This window comes from Labrus bergylta, chromosome 9, assembly GCF_963930695.1.
Source record: "Labrus bergylta chromosome 9, fLabBer1.1, whole genome shotgun sequence".
NCBI classification, from domain to species: Eukaryota; Metazoa; Chordata; class Actinopteri; order Labriformes; family Labridae; genus Labrus; species Labrus bergylta.
Genome location: NC_089203.1, coordinates 11,540,382 through 11,559,365, shown reverse-complemented (window position 1 = coordinate 11,559,365; position 18,984 = coordinate 11,540,382). Strand labels below are relative to the sequence as shown.

The 18,984-nt window shown below is 40.1% G+C and overlaps 4 protein-coding genes across 6 annotated transcripts; all 4 read left to right on the top strand.

Moving 5' to 3' along the window:
- Window positions 1-2,506: 2,506 nt before the first annotated feature.
- On the top strand, window positions 2,507-4,910 carry LOC136176969 (uncharacterized). The gene is made up of 4 exons (XM_029280527.2): window positions 2,507-2,653; window positions 3,055-3,187; window positions 3,350-4,508; window positions 4,661-4,910. The coding sequence occupies exons 1-4, from the start codon at window positions 2,507-2,509 to the stop codon at window positions 4,839-4,841; spliced, it is 1,620 nt and encodes a 539-aa protein (XP_029136360.2). The 3' UTR covers window positions 4,842-4,910.
- Window positions 4,911-4,923: 13 nt separating this feature from the next.
- Window positions 4,924-7,203, top strand: LOC109996476 (KH domain-containing protein akap-1). Its single transcript, XM_020650614.3, has 4 exons — window positions 4,924-5,126; window positions 5,594-5,748; window positions 6,037-6,122; window positions 6,276-7,203. The coding sequence occupies exons 1-4, from the start codon at window positions 4,956-4,958 to the stop codon at window positions 6,356-6,358; spliced, it is 495 nt and encodes a 164-aa protein (XP_020506270.3). The 5' UTR covers window positions 4,924-4,955; the 3' UTR covers window positions 6,359-7,203.
- Window positions 7,204-8,192: 989 nt separating this feature from the next.
- LOC109996454 (gap junction beta-1 protein) lies at window positions 8,193-11,744 on the top strand. 2 transcript variants are annotated; one of them, XM_065958600.1, is made up of 3 exons: window positions 8,206-8,346; window positions 8,884-8,964; window positions 9,269-11,744. In XM_065958600.1, the coding sequence occupies exon 3, from the start codon at window positions 9,283-9,285 to the stop codon at window positions 10,108-10,110; it is 828 nt and encodes a 275-aa protein (XP_065814672.1). In that variant the 5' UTR covers window positions 8,206-8,346; window positions 8,884-8,964; window positions 9,269-9,282; the 3' UTR covers window positions 10,111-11,744. The 2 variants fall into 2 exon arrangements, with proteins under 2 accessions (XP_020506237.1, XP_065814672.1); XM_020650581.2 differs by lacking the exon at window positions 8,884-8,964 and having other exon boundaries at window positions 8,193-8,346.
- Window positions 11,745-12,160: 416 nt separating this feature from the next.
- LOC109996470 (gap junction alpha-3 protein) lies at window positions 12,161-15,691 on the top strand. Of its 2 annotated transcripts, none has more exons than XM_029280534.2 (2): window positions 12,161-12,474; window positions 13,347-15,691. In XM_029280534.2, exon 2 carries the CDS (start codon window positions 13,371-13,373, stop codon window positions 14,454-14,456), a length of 1,086 nt encoding a protein of 361 aa, XP_029136367.1. In that variant the 5' UTR covers window positions 12,161-12,474; window positions 13,347-13,370; the 3' UTR covers window positions 14,457-15,691. The 2 variants fall into 2 exon arrangements, with proteins under 2 accessions (XP_029136367.1, XP_065814671.1); XM_065958599.1 differs by lacking the exon at window positions 12,161-12,474 and adding an exon at window positions 12,557-13,197.
- Window positions 15,692-18,984: the final 3,293 nt, after the last annotated feature.

Here is an 18,984-nt window from a genome sequence, read left to right as displayed (position 1 = left end):
GTCTGTGCTTTTCAAATCATAATTTATGTGCCTCACCCTGAGAAAATGTCATCAAATACAATGGGTAATGTGCTGTTGTAATAAATACAGTGTTACTTATAACCAGAATATGTTGGCAGTCTTCATTTTAGAAATAAACTCCAATTTCTTTGAGTGAAAAATTAAAGAATGGGGCTCAGATGGCAAGAACTTTGAAGTCTGTGAATTTATGTTTTTATCTGAGCAATTTGAACTCCACCGAGCCATAAAACATTGAGTGAAAGAGCTACTATCATTCAGTGCGAGGTAAATTCACACTCAATAAATCAGACTGAATTTGGAACCATACTTTGAAGAAAAGCAGACTCCATGTAGCACATATTTAAAGAAACTTACAACACGTGTACAAACAGACATTAAGGGGGGGGGGGGGGGGGGGGGGGGGGCAGTTGGAAGCTTTATAACATGTAGTAATGAAAAGTAACCTATATTTTAGATATTTGATTACAACCTCAACAGGCGGTTTAGCCTATAGTACAGTGAAAGTGCTGTTGCAGGATGCTATTCTGTTGGCTTATTGTCCTTTTATTGGCACATCCCTCTCCTTTAAACAGATGCAAATTGGCATTTTGCAGTTCCCATACCCATAACCACTTTGTCAACTGGGTAGACACAGTGCAATGATGCCAGCTTTAAAGGAGCCAGGATTCCTTTATCAATCTGCCTCTTGAGCAATGTAACTGAAGGAAATGTCTTTGCTGCCCCACCCACACAAGATTTAGATCAAGTAGCAGCTTGACAAGTTCAAGCAAAGAGTACTCAGAGAAAAGAACATTGTGTGGATAGTATTAGGTGTAAAACCATAGGAATGCATCTCGCAAATTGTACTCATTCTTCTTCTTAGTGATTAATAGGAGCTGGCATTTAAGTGTTGGAGGCAGTTTGTGTGTTAGTACATTACAGACAGAGTTTAAATGCAATGTCATCCAAACTCCGATACTCTATGTCTAATATATCTCAACTTTTTAAGTAAAGGATATCCTCATATCCTAATTAAACTGTTGACATTTCTTTCATTGAGGACAATTTAGTCATACACTGCTGTTCTTTAATGGATCACTCTGATTGTTGTATTAAAGAAACACACCTCAAGACCAAATGCTCTGTTGTTTTCATTTTTGATAATCCCCTTCTATAACAAAGTAAAGACCTTATTATCAGAACTTTTGTATTTGCAGCCTACTTGATATTTTTGCTCTTGTTTGTTTTTTCTCTTTAGAAATGTGCTGACTTGAAACTTAAGTGTTCAAATGCAAATATAGATTTTCGATAAATATTTTCTTTAAATAGCAATTCACTAAAGAAAATATATCATGGTGCATAATGCAGAAATCCTTCAAGCCATGTGTTGACATAAATGTCATTCATTGCCTATTTTTCCTGAAAAAAAAAGCAAAAAAACACACACATAATAAGGATTTTCTATATTATCGGCATCTCTTTTTCTTTTTTTAAATTTAAAACACAAATTGTAGTCTTTATGTAGGCTATTTTTAAACCAGGGGCTAACATTTACTCTCAGAATCAGCTTTCTTCCAAGGAATTTGTGGATCTATAATTTCCTGGACTGTAGCAAACAACAGGGACTATCAAGCTGAACAAAGGTGCTAATAAAAATAACACATTTTTCAACACCAGTAGGCTAAGTGAAATATGCTATTTGAAAATCGAGGGCATCCTTAGGCTATTTTTGTTTTTATGTGGTCTTCTTGTTGAGACTCCTTTCTCTTCTGGGTCCCTTGGCCTGCATCTGAGAGCCCACTTTGACCAAAGAGGTCTTTAAAAGCTGCTGTCTATAATTTGTCAGTGTACCTAAAAGTGCGTCCCATCAGATTAAAATGCCATAGGATGGGAATAAGGCCAGAAAGGCTGCTTCTTTGATTCATCGTGTTTTATTCGTTGTGAAATTACAGTATATTACACATTAAACTGTGTGAATTACATCCAATTAAAAGAGATGACTGTTATTTGACGACGCCCACTGTGTCAGAAGAGTGACCACCTTCGGAAATCCTTATTATTTGGTTTACTGGTCTAAAGGCAGTAGGCCTGATGGCTGCTGATAAAATATGATTAGTAGTTGGCTGCCCTGAGAGGTAAGCTGAAGAAAGAACAGGGCACCGACCACCATATCGTTACTCAAATTAGGTAACAGGCTGCAAACACTTAACGTAGTTTCCAACATGGCGGTGACTTGGCCTCTGGGCGTCTGTCGGTGGCTGAAGAAAGAGCAGGACACGTTTTGTCAGGAGGCTTAAAGATGCTTCAGCTCCAGCTGCGACGGAGTCAGTACTCAACCTGAGTCCAGACGACAGTCTATGGTGACAGACCACGACGTCATTTACGTTTTCTGTTGGCTAGTTTACGAATTACCTGGCTCGTTAGGTAACACTACTCTCCAGCATTTTTAAAAAAAAACAGCCTCCAGCATTGAGAGGCCGGGCTGCAGCGACAGACAGAAACCACCATGACTCCTGTGGAGACTCCTCAGCAGCAGGTGGTCCTCAGCAAGCCATCTGTTATCACACAAAAAGTGCAGTTAACATACAAGCTGTTTTTGCTGGAAAACGCCCGGAATACACTACAACAAGAACTGAACAACTTCACCAACAAGGTAACGAGCTGGCTTGTTTTTCATTAATGTATTGTTACATGTAAAGCCAGCAATTTCTGCAAAAACAAGTCACCCAGCTAGAGGAGCACACAAGGCCAAGTGGTCAAATTAGCTGCTGGAGCAATCATAAAATAACATGGCAAGGAAAGTTTACTTGTAAAGTTTGAATGAAAATGAAAGTGCTGCATGTTACTAGGTTACCAGGTTTTTGGGGTTTTTAATTTTATATTTGTATTCATTTATGTAATATAAATGAACTTTTGGTCCATGTGTAAAACAGGTTTGGCTTTTAGGATCACAACAGAAGTTTTAATAGTTCTTTTAAATTTTGACATGTGATTTAGATGAACAAAAAAAATCTTGCTTTAATAAAAAATACCAATTTTTCACTTGTCTTGCAGGCCTATGAAGAAGTTCAAGGTTTCCTGAATTCATCTATTCCCACCAGTGTTTTCAGTGATCTTTCAATGACTTTGGATTCAAAATGCCGAGCTGTTGACAAGCTCTCGGCTTCATTAAAGGATCTCACATTCAGTAAGTTATGAATAAATCATTCAGTTGAAGCTGTTAATGGCACAGTGCAGCTAACCATGTGTTAGATAAATGAATAAATGTTTATTGTTGTAATGAAAGTGTCGTTTGCTGTAAAACTTTCTGAAACTAAACTCTCTCGTTCTGCTTTTGTCATTTTTACAGAGTCACAAGTTTGTGGCAAGAGTGGTGGAACAACAGACCAACTGAAGCGATTCAAAAACAGAGGGATCAAAAAGACAGATGTTCTGAAGTTTGGGCCCATGTTGCAGAACTCGTTCATGGCCAGCTCCATAGCCAAAGCAGTCCAGGTGCTTGGAGACACACTGTCCCTGCAGCAGTTCAAACATTTCCTCATTTCCCAGCCTGCTGCGGTCCAGCAGGATGACATGATATGCAGCGTGTCGTCCAGCGATAACAGCACAGTTGCGGATGCAAGTTCATCATCTAACTTGAAAGCAGAAGAAAAAGAAAAAGCAGTTGTTTTTGAGGAGAAACAGTCACCAGATGCTGTGATTCTTGCACCTGCTGCTATACAGAGTCCCCAGATTAGCGCTGAGAGACTGCCCCTACTACTACCTCCCATACAGGCTGTTCTCCCAGAGATCAGTAACTCTAAACCAATGAAAACAACACGGCTAATGAGCTGGGGATGTGAGGAAGATGTCCAGGTGCAACACCGAAAACAAACATCCTCTCAGCTGCTGCACTTCCTCAGAGCCAAAGGTAAAAACATGGGTGCACTAGAGGTCACAGTCATGGAGTGGAGGAAAAGCATGAGCGCTTCAAGTTCGCCGCTGTCGATGTCGCCTACAATCAAAACACAAAGCTACCAATTCAGACAGGTTGTGGCAGATGAGCTGATCAATGCACTGGCTCCAAAATCGCTGCTCACAGACATTGATGACCATGCACCAGTCTTCAGAGTGAAGAGAGTGGAGTCAAGTGGCTCTCTGACCTACACTTGTGTGATTGCAACAAAGACTGAATTGTGGGATATCGGCGACATCTTCACAGGGCTGGGACAGGGGGGCTCTGACATTCAACCCTTTAAAAATGAAAATTGTGGAGGTATAATGTCCCAGGTGGAGGCTTCCTTTGTTAACATTGATTTGAAAACCCAGACTGACAATTGCACAGAACCTGAACGTGAGAGAAATCCTAATGCTGTAAGAAGGCCAGCCATCAACGGTACTCCAATGCCTGAATTCCAGACACGGAGATTTGAAGAGACTGAAGTTGTGGTGTCTCATATTGTCAGCCCAGGCAACTTCTACATCCAACATGCTGACTGCATCACAAAGCTGCAGGCCCTTATCACAGAGTAAGTCCTTCATTATAGTTAAAAAATCTACTGAACCTATAGAAGCACTTCTCCTTTTTTTTCTTCATTACTGCTTTCTTTGTAGTTTTTCCTTTTCTTTTCCCCCCCCCCACATTTCTGCTTGTCATTATATAGTTTTTTCTCATTCACAGCAGCTGGAAAGCAAGTAGTTCATATGCCGAGCAGAACTTCATTCCAGACATTGGAACTCGGGTAATGGGCTGGTTCCCTAAGCAGGAACAATGGTGCAGGGCTCAGGTGACCAAGATATGTGGTGTGAGTGGAGGTGGGTCCAGTTTTGTGTTTTGTGTTTTTTTTTGTTTTTTTTTTTAAATGATTTTGCAAATGCGTACCTCTAGATGGTAGCAGTGTATCTTTTCTTGCCCGTGGCCACTTTGGAATTCCTTACAGGGTGTTTTTTTTTTTAGCTCAACCTGCTGTTGTCTTATGTCAGATAATAATGCCACTGATGGTGCTGGGAGTGGGACATCCATCAAGGTGGAGGTGAGGCGGCTGGACTATGGTGACACTGCTTGCCTGTCACTGTTGAACATCAAGGAGCTGACCCCAGATATGACTGCGCTACCACTTCAGGCTGGACAGGTCTCACTTTCAAATGTGAGTGGCTACCTATCTATTATGTTGGCTTTATAATTGTTTACATTTATCTAAAGTTGTACTTGTATCATATTGATACTAGTTTCAGAAATTCCTCTGATGCTGTCTAAAAACATGGGGGTGATTTCAAATACACCAGCCTGTGCACTTATCCAATATCTTTTTTTTGTAATTGTCTTCTGGATCAGGTGTTGCATCATTAAACTGTATGGGATCAGTTCTATATTAAGACCGTCACATAAAGATGCCACCAATGGACACGTTCAAATTGATAGTTTAATCCCTCTCGGGATTTGCATACATGGAAGTGGTTAATGTACTGTTCTCTGTTGTGAGAGTGTAGACTCACTTACAGAATTGGAGTTTGTCCACATGATTAGTCACAGCCTTATCTGTAGCTGGGTGATAAAGGAAATGAATTATCTCAGTTCATGGTATTTTTTTGTGCGTTTCCTTCCCCCCCTAAGGTGACGCCTTTGAATGGGAGTGATTGGTCGGAGGAAGCGGTGGGCTGGTTCCAAGCAATGGTTCACAACAGGACGCTTTATGCCAGGCTCTACCCACAGGGGCCCAAAGTCACAGTCGAGCTGTTCCTGGAAAAAGGAAAGCTTGGGGCTATGAGGTACTTACGTGTGAAACGGGGTCAATTATTTTTTAACTGTAAATTTAGATGTATTGGAATTGCAAATGGTTAAGACGCAGATAAAAGTCTTGAAGATTTATTGCCCTATTTAATGTTTTTTTTTGTAGTTTTTCAATGCTGTCTTTGTACATATGATGTATTTTGATATATGTGGATGTAGTATGGTGTCTGAATACTGTATGTGTGGCTCTTCTGTAATGTTTATGTACAATGTATATTCTATGATTTCATGGCAAATAACTGCAAAATGGTACAATATCGTTTCAGGAGGGGAGCATCGTTGTCTCTGCGGCTGGCCCAGAACGGACATGCAAAACATACAAAAATGAAAAACGTTGCCTCATTGAGAAAAAGTAAGTTTGGTCATTGTTTTGTCTAAATTGTGCATCTACAGCAGATGGCAGTGTAGCCTCTGTCTGACCAGATCAGCACTCGTTGTCATTCAGAATCTCCCCACCGTGTCAGCTGACTCATTTTCTCTCCCCTTCTTGTGTTTGTCTTTGAAGGCGCAGCTCAAATGAAAATGAAGAAACAGGACTCTGAGTGGGAGAAATACCTCATCTCATGCTACACTCAAAACAAGAATTAAGAAAGGCAGGGTTTTTTGTTTTTGTTGTTCACTAAGCATGCTTGATGGTCTCTGATTACTCATAAACATTGTAGCCTTGTTAGGTTAGAAAAATCTAAACACAAAGATGTTTAATTGTTCTTAAAATAGAGATAAATAAACAAATCCAGGTTTGATTGACCATCTGTAACATACAGTGGAACTTTTGACTTGCTGCTGTGGTCGTCACAGTGCAGTACAGCGAACATTTAAAGGTATTAAAAAGTCTTGAATGAAGACTAAAGGTGTTGACATTTACACATAAACTAGTGTGTATCAGCTTTCTCGTGTAGTTTTATGTCTTAATTTTGTAGTTCTGTGTCTACTGACTATAAAGCGTGTGTTTTCTTTCATCTAGGAACTGAAGTTGTTTCTTTTTTCATTTGAATTCTTTATTTAGTCTTAAATTGTTACTTGTGTTTCTGAAGTAATAACAGAAAAGTGTTAATATTTTGAACAAGCTTTTTTATGTAACAAATGATCTACAGGGACCTAAGAGTTTAATTGTGATGCGTATTTAATTTAGAGCATTTCCCTTTGTACTTAATAATTAGCATTTCCTTTAAAAGCTAGTCTTATTTTTTTAAGCCACTGGAGAGTGCCCGTTCACTAAATGTACCCACCCTTTATTAAGTCACACCTGTTTTGTATTGTACATACAGTTGGCTTACGTTGATTCATTTCTTTGCTTCACTTCCTGTAGTATTCATTATTAGAGCCATGTTGTCTTGGTTGATATTTAGTTCTTGTAAAATGGCATCTATTATTTTGAATGAACATTGTATCATCAGCTGCTTTCTTAATAAATAAAACAAACGTTGCCTTCAGTTGCACGCCCCTCTGTCTCTGTGCTGTGGAGTAGTTCAGTTTTTATAGAGAAAATGTAAATGAGGGTTTAGTTCATTCAAAGAATTAGCCGGCCACGCAAACCCTCCCACTATGTTTGTCATAAGTGACGCAGACATACTTATGCCACAGTGCCCTGCTGTGGGTCATCTGATAGTACATGACAAATGACCACTTTGTGTTTTCACTTGCAGTCTGTTGTTACTGTAAATGATTGTTTCAGGGGGGGAGTACAAACTGAAATCCCAGCTAATAAAGCCGAGCTAAAAAGATTGATAACAATCCAAGAGCATAAGGATGAACCTTGCATCTATTATTATTTTGATCATATGCAGTACTTGGTTAATTCTATATCTCCCATGCTTTATACCTGATGGTAGAGACCTTAATGTGAATTCAACTTTAATTCAAATTACTTCTTAGGATTGTGTTGTCATTTTTCCCAGTTAGCATGAGTCCTATAATATATCCTACTCAGAAGAGGATATCAAAACAAGTATACAGAATTTCCCATTTGAAAACTTCAGTTAGAAAATCCTTTGGCACAAAATAACTACAATATATTTGACCTGTATGTTTTTTTTTGTTTTTTTTTAAAAGACCGGACTGATGAAAAAATGACCGGACTGATGTGAATAAAATGCTTCCTGCCTTTTATTTCCTCCTGCATCAGCGTTTGTCTTAGTTAAACAGCTCATGCGTTTGCTAGATGAATCTGCAAACCTGCTGGTGACTCTCTTGTTGTCAGTGACAGTGCCTCAGGTCAAAAGCTTCCTTCACTTCCCTGCTCTGCCAAGCACAATAAATAATGCGACAGGCTACGGCCTTTTGTGTCCACACAGATTCCTTCTTTTGCCTGGGGTAGGCGGAAATCGAGGCGTTTGATCTGAATTCTAAAGAGTCTTGTTGCAGCCCAATAAAGGCCGCCATTGTATGTAAATAGTTTATATAAGAGCATATGACTGCTACGGTGCAGGGCAGTGGCTAGTGGCGGAGGAATGATTAGCATTTTCCAAACGCACAGTGTGCGCACAATCCAGCCTTTGGGTTTGCTAAAAAAACACAATATTTTAAATAATTTCTTCCTGCTTTGTACACATTTTTGTGTACCACCACAGCTGAAGGTAAAATCCATGTTCTGTCATTTAATTCTGTGTTATACTAACACTCGGGGAGGAATGAGGTCACATCTTATGTGAGTGATGGCTGAGTGATGCCCCATTGCTCAACTTGACATATTTTATTTCTCATTACCCTTTTTTTTGTAGAAATATCTTGATGGATCAATATTTGAAGAATGTGTTTATTTAAGTCTTTATTTGGCAAATCTGGTCAAGTCCGTTGCCATTCCTACAAACAATGGAGGTCTCTCACTTGCTTAAAAAAAAAAAAAAAAAAAAATCATAATGAGATGGATGTCTTGCTGGTTCCTTGGAGAAATGTGCTGGCAGTCTGTCAGTCTGCAACTGGGCTGTAGGTCAGTTTGGGAGTACAGTATTAATACAGAGCGAGCCAATCACGTGGCTCCAAAAATCGTTCGCAATTGGCTTCGTTCGGTTGTGTCTTGTGACGGTGCACGGTGGCAGGCCATCACCCCTGCTTTTATACGGCCAACAGACTTCCAGGCAATTCTTTTCTGTTCCTTGCTCTGCCAAAACCAGCTTGATGCTCGGGCCTCATCTCAAGATGGTTATCTTTGGACCCGGCGCTGCTTACGCCGCTTGCACCGCCGGCTGAGCCTGGTAAACCTTTGAAATATGATGTTTCAAAAGTTAGACCTTAACTCAATTATCAATAGTTTTATGACGACAACATCTTAAATTAATTTCACCTAAATAACAATTCCTACAAATGTGACATTTGTTTATTGCAAAAAGCTAAATAGTGCATTTTATGAAAATATTATTTATCTATCATGAATTTAGTTCAACTTTGTATTGTTATACATTGATGTTATGGTCACAAAAGTTGACCTCAAGCATTGAGATATTGCTTAGCTTTCAGTGATTTAACATAGACTCAAAAAGTAAACTTAATTTTTTGCAGACCTGGAGTCCAAAATGAACTGGGGATCCTTTTATGCCGTGATCAGCGGCGTAAACAGGCACTCTACGGGCATCGGACGTGTTTGGCTTTCCGTCATCTTCATCTTCCGTATACTGGTCCTGGTGGTCGCAGCTGAGAGTGTTTGGGGAGACGAGAAGTCCGGCTTCACCTGCAACACCCAGCAACCCGGCTGCAACAGCGTCTGTTACGACCAGTTTTTCCCCATTTCGCACATCCGCCTGTGGGCTCTCCAGCTCATCCTGGTCTCCACCCCCGCCCTGCTGGTGGCCATGCATGTTGCCCACCGACGCCACATCGACAAGAAGCTCATGAAGAGGGCTGGACGCAGCAGCCCCAAGGAGCTTGAACAAATCAAGAACCAGAAGTTTCAGATCATCGGAGCGCTGTGGTGGACTTACATGATCAGTATTATCTTCAGAATCATCTTCGAGGTGGCTTTCCTCTACATCTTCTACTCCATCTACCCTGACTTTAAGATGTTCCGTTTGGTGAAGTGTGACTCGTACCCGTGCCCCAACACGGTGGACTGTTTTGTGTCTCGACCAACAGAAAAGACCATTTTCACTGTGTTCATGCTGGCAGTGTCTGGGGTGTGTGTGCTGCTAAATGTGGCAGAGGTGCTGTACCTCATAGGCAGGGCCTGCAAACGCTGCTTAGGAGGCTCGGAGGATGAGTCCAAGGGAGCCTGGATAAGTCAAAGATTGTCTTCTCACAGGCAAAATGAAATCAATCAGCTGATAGCAGACCATTCTCTCAAGTCCAAGTTCACTGTGACCAAAAAGAGCCCGACTGAGAAGGGTGAAAGGTGTTCTGCTTTCTGAGACTCTCCAGTTCCCTTTAAACTAACCGACAGTAATCACACACGTCCCTGAAACAGTTTGCTTTGTCACCGTGTACTGTATATAAGATCAGCATACATGCAGATTCTGTTCTATTTATCGTCCAGTCAATCCCTTATTGATGCATCTTTTCTGTTTTGTTTTCTGACACTAGCTGCTGGCAAAACTCATCTAAACTATTTGGAGCCAGTTATGAAGGTTAAAGGACCATACCCGTGTTTTTGCTGATGCTGTGGCACATTTACTAAAAACATACAGAGTTGCTGCTGTCAACACTTTGCCAGTGAGTGGTTTCATCTGAACGTAGTATGAGAAGCAACTTTGTCAAGGCACAACCTATCTTTAGCTAAAGAACATACTGTAAAATAATGATAATGCGATTATTTCTTGACACTACAGTTAAAATATCCACTTTACAGGTGGTGAGTTGGTATATCAGAAACAGGCTATTGTTGCTAATGAGCTGTATTTCCATTCTTTGGTTAATACAATTAATCCCTATCAAGCAAACATTCGTCTTATAAGTGATAACTGAAAGAGCAAAGTAGCTGCCTGGATGGTAAAAAAAAACACTGAATAAAAAAAAAGTGATCAAATCTATTCAGTTTTTCTGGTAAATCAGCCAAAACATGCAACAACACGGGTATGAACTTGTATTTAAAGAAGCTATGGTACTGTAGAGACAAAATGCTGGTAACAAAGTGAATTTTCTATTTATGTCAAGTATTTGTTAATATAAACCATATTTGATTCTTGGCCGGGTCACAGCTGGGTAATGCAGAAAAAGAATTTATGTGAGTAAATGTCATTAACAGCGCTTTGCGTTAACAACACTATGCTTCCATTTTATTAGACACTGTTAGTGATTTGATGTCGCTTTGCTTCATGCAGACCGCTGTGACTTCTATACTACTTACCATACTGCTACTCAGATTTGACAGTTGGTGCTAGAAAACCAAAGAAAACATTTCATTGGATATAATTATTCTTCCAGAAGTTATTCAAATAAGTATTCATTTGAAAATATAGAAAAATCTTTTACTCTGCGGGCCTAAGAGTTGTGTGGACAGTGTAGTATGAGTGGTGCACAGAGTTCATAATTCTGTGACTTCAATGACTCTAAACTAAATATTTACATCTTACTCCATCTTCACTTGATGACTTGGTCACTTTAAGAAAGTTGTGAATCCAAGTACTGTACATATATGTTAGGGTGTGTAAATACTGGATTCTACCTACTTCATTTATTGCAGCTTTTTGTTTGAGATCATCTTTGTTTTTGTTTTTTGGAAATATATTTATTCTACTGTCTTCCTAACTCACATCCATGGCTGGTGCCCTCACCTTCCTTATTATTTCCTTGCAGAGTTTATTGTTGAGTATCCCTTTGTTCCTGAAAATGGAATTGACCTTACAAAGGTTTCTGTTTACTCAACTGTTTGATTAAGAAGTGATTTATTTTGAAATGCATTCAAACCCCCTCATGTTGGCATTTGTGCCTAAATGTACATACATTACTTTATATCCGGGTCAACAATCCATTGAATAGATAACTTGGGTTGAAACTATATGTGAACGGTGTGTAATATAAAGAAATAAACTGCCTGATCGTTCAATGTTACGTGACTTTATTTAGCAAACATACAACTTGTTAAGGTTTCTCAATAAAAGAGTCAAATAAAGAAATCTGTTACAGGATTTTAACCTCAGTAATTACATAAACATTTTTTTTTTCCATTTTAATACTTTACACCTAGTTCCATGATGTAAAAACTGACTATCTTCCTTCCTGTCACTGTGATTTGTAACTTGAGGATGCAAATGGGTACTCATCTCCAAATCATGCCCCCCATGATAGGAGCGACCCATGGGCTATATTTAGACCACAGAAGCACTTGTGTCCAGACAGACTTAGCAGACACCATCATTGGCCAGCTGCCGTGTCAGTCATTGTAAGAAGCGAGTGGAGGGGCTTTAATAGTTTACATTAGGAGTGAACCTGTGCCAAATTTAACCACAGGAGGGGGAGGGGGTTTGAGTTGAGGGAGGGCAGGCCGGACATGGTTGAGATATGTCCAGCAGGTTACTTGTGTGTTGTGGTCAGTGGAAGACCCCGGGGCCTGGATTCTGAGGATTTCAAAAACAGACGATAGAGCCGGCGGGTTTGTTGGTGTGGAACGGAGGTTGTGGAAAGAAGAAGTCCACTTTTCCTGTCCATTCAAGGGCATCATCCGTAGGGGGGGCCGAAGATCAGCTTGGAGCTGAGGCCTGTCAGCGGAGCAGGCTGCCTCATGGACCCTTGAAGAAGAGTCGGGCTGAATCCCAGGGGATGTATAAGCTGACAAGGTGGGTAACTGTGACTCCTCTGGAATAAGTTGTGAATTTAGACCTTTGAGGTTGAAATCTCGTAAGAACGTAAATTCACAAACAACCTAAATAATGTACAACTGTTGGTTAAGGCTTTTGTTTGTTTACAGACTTAAAACGTGTACGTTGTCGTATTCTGGAGAAAACTTTTTATTTCTTAGTCATATTTTTATCTTTTGTCATGGAAAATAACAGGCTTAAAAGTCTTATTTTAAAAGCACACATTTCTGAAAGATAACATGCCACAGTTGTTTTAACACCTGATAGATTTATTTCACATAGCACCTGCTGCATTTCAGCAGTTAACAGGAGTCATTCTCTGAATCTGCTGCTGTGCTACTGTCCAGCACATCCATCAGTCGTGACATTTTTTTTATATCATTATGTGCTTCAGGAGCTGACAGTGCTGACATTACTCAACTGTTTCAACTTTGCACTTCCAACATATCTGACTGGTGTTTGATTTCTCCCCTTGTGGATCGTGTTCTCGCGTCCCGGGGCCATGAAGGCCAGGAACCATAGAATCATGACTGGAACCTTCCCCCCCTGTCTGCACTTGCCAAATATATACCCTCCTAAAGTAAATATAATCCTGACTGCGTCCACGTGGAAAAAGGCCAATAGCCTACCTGCTCAGCAGCAGATTCCCCCACTTGTACAGTTGGTTAGCAGCTTGGCTCCCTTGAGACTTTTCTGAGCTTGGTAAGAGGTTTTAGAATAGATGTCGTCTTTTTCACCACTGGTTAAGTTTTGTTGTTGTCATGTCATGTATTGGCTTTGTAGACTGCTCTGAACGTGAGTTAAAATAAAAAATAGACTATAGCGGTTTATGTCTTTTTTTGCTCCTCCAGTTCAAGGTCTGAGCTCACACTGCCATGGGGGACTGGAACCTGCTGGGAAAGCTTCTGGAGAAAGCCCAGGAGCACTCCACTGTGGTGGGCAAGGTGTGGCTCACCGTCCTCTTCATCTTCCGCATCCTGATCCTGAGCGCAGCCACAGAGAAGGTGTGGGGTGACGAGCTGTCTGGCTTCACCTGCGACACAAAACAGCCTGGTTGTGAGAACGTGTGCTATGACATCACGTTCCCCATCTCTCACGTCCGCTTTTGGGTGCTGCAGATCATCTTTGTGTCCACGCCGACGCTGATCTACCTGGGACACATTCTTCACCTGGTGCGGATGGAGGAGAAGCATGAAGGCAAACAGAAGGAGAAGGAACTTGCACATAATTCAGACAAGCAGGCCCTCATTGTGGATGCCAAGCACAAAAAGGCTCTGGTAAGGGATGACAGAGGCCGAGTACGCCTGCAGGGGGAGCTCTTGCGCACATATGTCTTTAATGTGATCTTTAAAACCCTGTTTGAAGTGGGATTCATTGTGGCTCAGTACCTCTTGTACGGCTTTGAGCTTAAGCCCATGTACACATGCGACAGACCGCCCTGCCCAAATGTGGTAAACTGCTACATATCCCGACCCACAGAGAAAACCATCTTCATCATCTTCATGCTGGGAGTGGCTAGTGTTTCTCTTTTATTAAACCTCATAGAGATCTACCACCTGGGCTTTACAAAGTGCCGCCAGGGCTTCACCTTCAGGAGACGTCACCAGGCTGCTAAAAGTCTCCGGAAGCAGCCCAGTGAGACCTCTGTGCCTTTTGCGCCCAGTTATGACGAATACATCCACCACCAAGTCCAGCCGGCTTATCCACCTGTCCCCAGCTACGACCTCTCCCCTCTGCATGATGGCACAGACTCGTCCTTCCACCCCTACCACAGCAAGGCGGCCTACAAGCAGAATAAAGACAACTTGGAAGTGGAGAGGAGCAGCAGCAAGCCAGAGGAATGCGACCTGAAAGGAAAGAAGGGAGCAGGATCGGCCCCTGGGTCACCTACGCAGGCCAGGCCGGGTCGCAGCGCCAAACACAGCAACAACAAGACTAGAATAGACGATCTGAAGATATGAGGAGGTTTATGTTTCTCTGAGGGGTCTTAAATCACTGCGAGGGGATCGGATGTTTGGACTTCTGATCACATGCTGAACTGAGTCCCCTCTTTAAGATGGCACTGATTTGACTCATTCCACTTCTGAAGGGAGAGGCATTTTTTTGGGTGCACGGAGAAGCTGCAGAGATGTGTACAGACTGATCATGTTCAGTAACCACATTTCTAATGAAACTGAGAAGTGTCCCATGACGGGCTATTCTTTAGAAAAACAAATATGATTTCACATTAGACTGTAGCATTGATGGTGAATTGTGCACCATTTTTGGCAACACCATAATTTAAATCAAAGCCGATAAGTATTTTTTTTCTTGAAATTATTTTGTGTATGGTATGGGTCTTTTCACTTGTCACTTTCAATAATAATACAAACTTTTTATAGCACTTTTTAAAAATTAAATTAAGTTTACAAAGTGCTTTGCATAACACAAAAAGAAAAAAAGAAATGATGGGCAAGATGTAAGGAGGTGAAGAACAACATAAACCACAGAGTAAAAAAATAAATTGGCCAAAATATCATAAAAATTCAGGCAATAGTACACTAAAGTTGATTTGCATAAAAGCCTGTTTCATTAAAGTGTTTTCAGAAGTGATTTAAAAAAAAAAAAGAAGGACACTGATTTTGCTACGCTTTTTCCTTCAAACAGGCCTGTTATCACTGATTACATGACAAAGTGAACAGAATGTTGCGTGTGCTCAGATTTCACATCCAGCATTTTTTCCTGTCAGTGTGAATGAAAGCACAAATGTATAATGTTGCCTGTGTATAAACTTTGGGAACAGAATCCAGGGTGGAACTCTCTCGTGCTGACCTCATTTGAGGAAATCAGATCGGATGAATAGTTACATTTCACTTCCTTTAACTGTTTTGAGGTCATCTAGCATAGTTCACTTGCTTAGACTTGAAGTGCAAAGTTGTGCAATAGCTGCCAACACATTGGACGCTGGAAATACTGTACGTCGTTCCAGGACGCGCCTCAAAACAGAAATTGCACTCGTCTCAGGAGTTCTCACATTTGTACTCTCTCCTTTTTTTTTTTTTTTTATTGCGACAGCCGGCAAGTACATAATTATAAGCACATTGTTTTGTTTATCGTTGTTTATATCTGTGTTTGTGTCAATTGTTTCGTGTAAAGCACTTGGTGACAAGCATATTTGTAAAACAGCTCCAAAAATAAATCTGTCTTAAATTTGCAATCCAAGCAGTACTTTTATGATCTCAAGTCTTTATCAGGAGAACTTTTCTTTACTGCAGCACATGTTGCAACTGATTTGATTATCCTGAAACAAATAAATCAAGATCAACAGAGGAACAGAATTGTTAATAGAGGTACTATTGATTTTGTAAAGGAAAAAAATAAACTTCCACATAGTCATACTCTGAAATTCTAATCCACATGATGCAGTTTAAGTCAGTGTGTACACCAACATTTTATCCTGTTAAAGTCTGACAAGCTTGAGCGGGAATAAACATGTTGTGTGTAAAGTCTCCACACGTGCACATCACACACTCATCTTTGCCAGGAAATCACAGCACACAGACTCTGCTGTGGAAACCTTGAAGTTAACGACATGACGGGGAAGCTCTCGCATACCTTTGGACTGCCACATTCATTATGTTCTGTCAGTGCTGGATGTGCTGAGGGAAGAACTTTTTGTACTTCAGTGTATTAAATAACAGAAGAGTATGATTTTTGGGGAGCAAAAAAAGTGACCTGGACTGGAGATATGATTGAGTGAGGTCTGGGCACACGGCTTTAGTGTACTGTGTTGCCAGAAAACTAACGTTTCAGATCTCCAAACAACAGTCAGGAGTGTTATTTATTTATAATGTATGGCTCCATAAATCAGGAAGTGGACAGAAATAGACTCTTATTCTGAAAAAGAAAAAAGAATCACATCTACTCTTGGTGTAGAGAATAAAACACAAAGACTTATTTTCAGGCATACATCATGTTAGAGACTGTTAGAATGATCATCTTTGAGTAAAGGGTTATATGTGTTTTTGAGATGCTGACAGTTGAATAGATATGAGTTATGAGCACTTTGAAATGAAACCCTTCAAGTGTTAAGCCAACATTTCCAACTGTAGCTGCATCAGAGCGGATAATTGATAACTTTCAATAAGTTATCTATTTTACAGATATCAAATATCAGACTAACAGTGAATTCATCTAAAGGTTTGTGGTGTGGCTGAGTAACACAGTGTGAGTTTGTGATTTGTTTCCACAAGATGAGATTCAGTAGTTTCCCTATGATTACTTAAAACAACAGTCACTTTAATCCCAACTGACTGTCTTTATTGTACATGCATGATGATTTCAATATAGTGTGAGACAAATTTTACTTCCAGACAGAGGGCTTACGTTTTAATTTTGTGAAGCCCCCAAAAGAATGCGTAAAAGTATTTCTGCCATTAAAGGCTAAAAATGCACAAAGAACTCAAACCTTTAATTGTGTTAAAATAGTTGTAACATAGCTTTCAATAGAAGGTGAACCAACAGATGGATTTGATATATTCAAGCCATTCTTTTAATATACACAATAACCCACCCCCTTTTTTCAAGTCACATTCATTCCCCATTCATTTTTTTTTGTTCTAAAAACTGGCAAAGATGACATTTCTTCAATGATCACTCTCATCGTCCTTTTTCTAAATTAGATATAACTCACTACAGTTGCTTGTTTTGTTTTTTTTAATTCCCAAATAAAATAATAACCTGTTTGGAACAATGTGTAATTGGAGAAGTGCTTAAACAGTGCTGATAGTCATAATGCAGAAAACTGAGACCAAAACTGTTTTAGGTTTCTATAATATATTGCTTAACCAATATAAATGTTTTTTGAATGTGAAAATGATGAGTACAGGTTTGTATTTGTAATTTGTAAAAAAAAAAAAAAAAAAAAAAAAAAGAGAAGATAATTCAAATGATTGGGATAAATTATTTAATTTAAATTATTATTTACTTACTGCTGCCATTTTGGTCAGGCCTTGCTCGAAAAAGAGGTCATTTGATCTCAAGCAATTCTTGCCTGGTAAAATAAAGGTAAAATAAAAAATAAAAAAATGTAATCCCTCGTGTTTTTGTTTCATTGAACCTTTCTTAATTATCTTATCAAAATCACCTGAGCAGAGATTTGGGGAGAATGAAATGCTCAGGCTGACACCATCAAACACTGACTGGGCTGTTGTTGATGGTGGATATCATTTTGGGGGTCTGGGGGTTTATTATATCTCTTTTTTCCTTTCTTTTTTTTAACAGTGCCGATGCTTCATACTATCTCCCACAGTCCTCTACTGCCCTCTTTCTTCACTTTCACTCAAACACTGACATGAAGCTCATCTGAGGGTCGTGTATGTCGGCATGCCATCTGCTGGGCAAAGAAGATAGAGCCACCTAGTTACCTTAAATACTTCTAAAATGCAGTTTCAGTTTGAATTTACATCTTTTGGGTTAATATCAGAATATGTGAAAAAGTCTCCCATTTATCTGTCTTATTAATTCTGAATATGGATTGTATTTTCAGACAGGCAGGGCAAACAGAGGAAATTCATGCAGTAGTTTTATGACAATGTTTTAATCCCTGACTCAAGTTATTGTTCTTCTCTCTCTGGTCTGTTTTTCATCACACTCACACTATGCACCCAACCTGCTAATGTGACATAAATGACAAAGAGCCAAAAGCAAAGCCTGCCCTTGCACCAACTTTGCATCGCTGCAAGAGCACGCTGATGAACTATCACTCTTAAGAGAACGCTGAGCTTCTGATGTTTGTTGACTGAATCAGTCTAATCGCTTGCAGGCCTGTCACCTCATCATCAACACCAGCGCTTGTGAAACTGAACGCAGACTGCACCGCTCAGACACCAAACTCTGCAGCAAAGAACAAACAGTGTGGGAGTGCAGGCACTCACACACATCACAGAGGAGAAGTGAACAGGAATCAGATGCTGACACGGTTTCTGAGGCAGAAAATGTCATTATGGCTCGACATCTGTCACTTCTTGTCTCGGCTTCCATATTGTGTGGGAACAGGATGACTGTCTGCTGCCACCATGTGACAGCTCGAATACTCTGCACACGTCAATGAAGAGTCTCGTGAACTTTCATCTCAGTTTCGGATAAAACTTGGTTTGTCATGGCAACATGATTGATATACATTGTTTCACTATAATCTTTATCAGGCCTTGGTAATCAATTTAGGAGCGCCAACATTATAAAACATTGCACATTCTGCTTTTGAGCTTAACAAATGAGGTAATCAATTTTCATCGTTTTGCATGACGACACTTTATTATTGCACATCAGACTTGTTTGTATTGAGACAGTTGAGTTGGCTTCAAGGATAAACACATTACAGATCTCTACATGACACAGAGTCACACATAGACTTTCTCACATATGCATCTCAGTGCACGTGTTTTGGTTTGGTGTGGCTTACACAGCTGATGCAAACAAGAAGTCATGACTTGGTGCATGATTTAACTC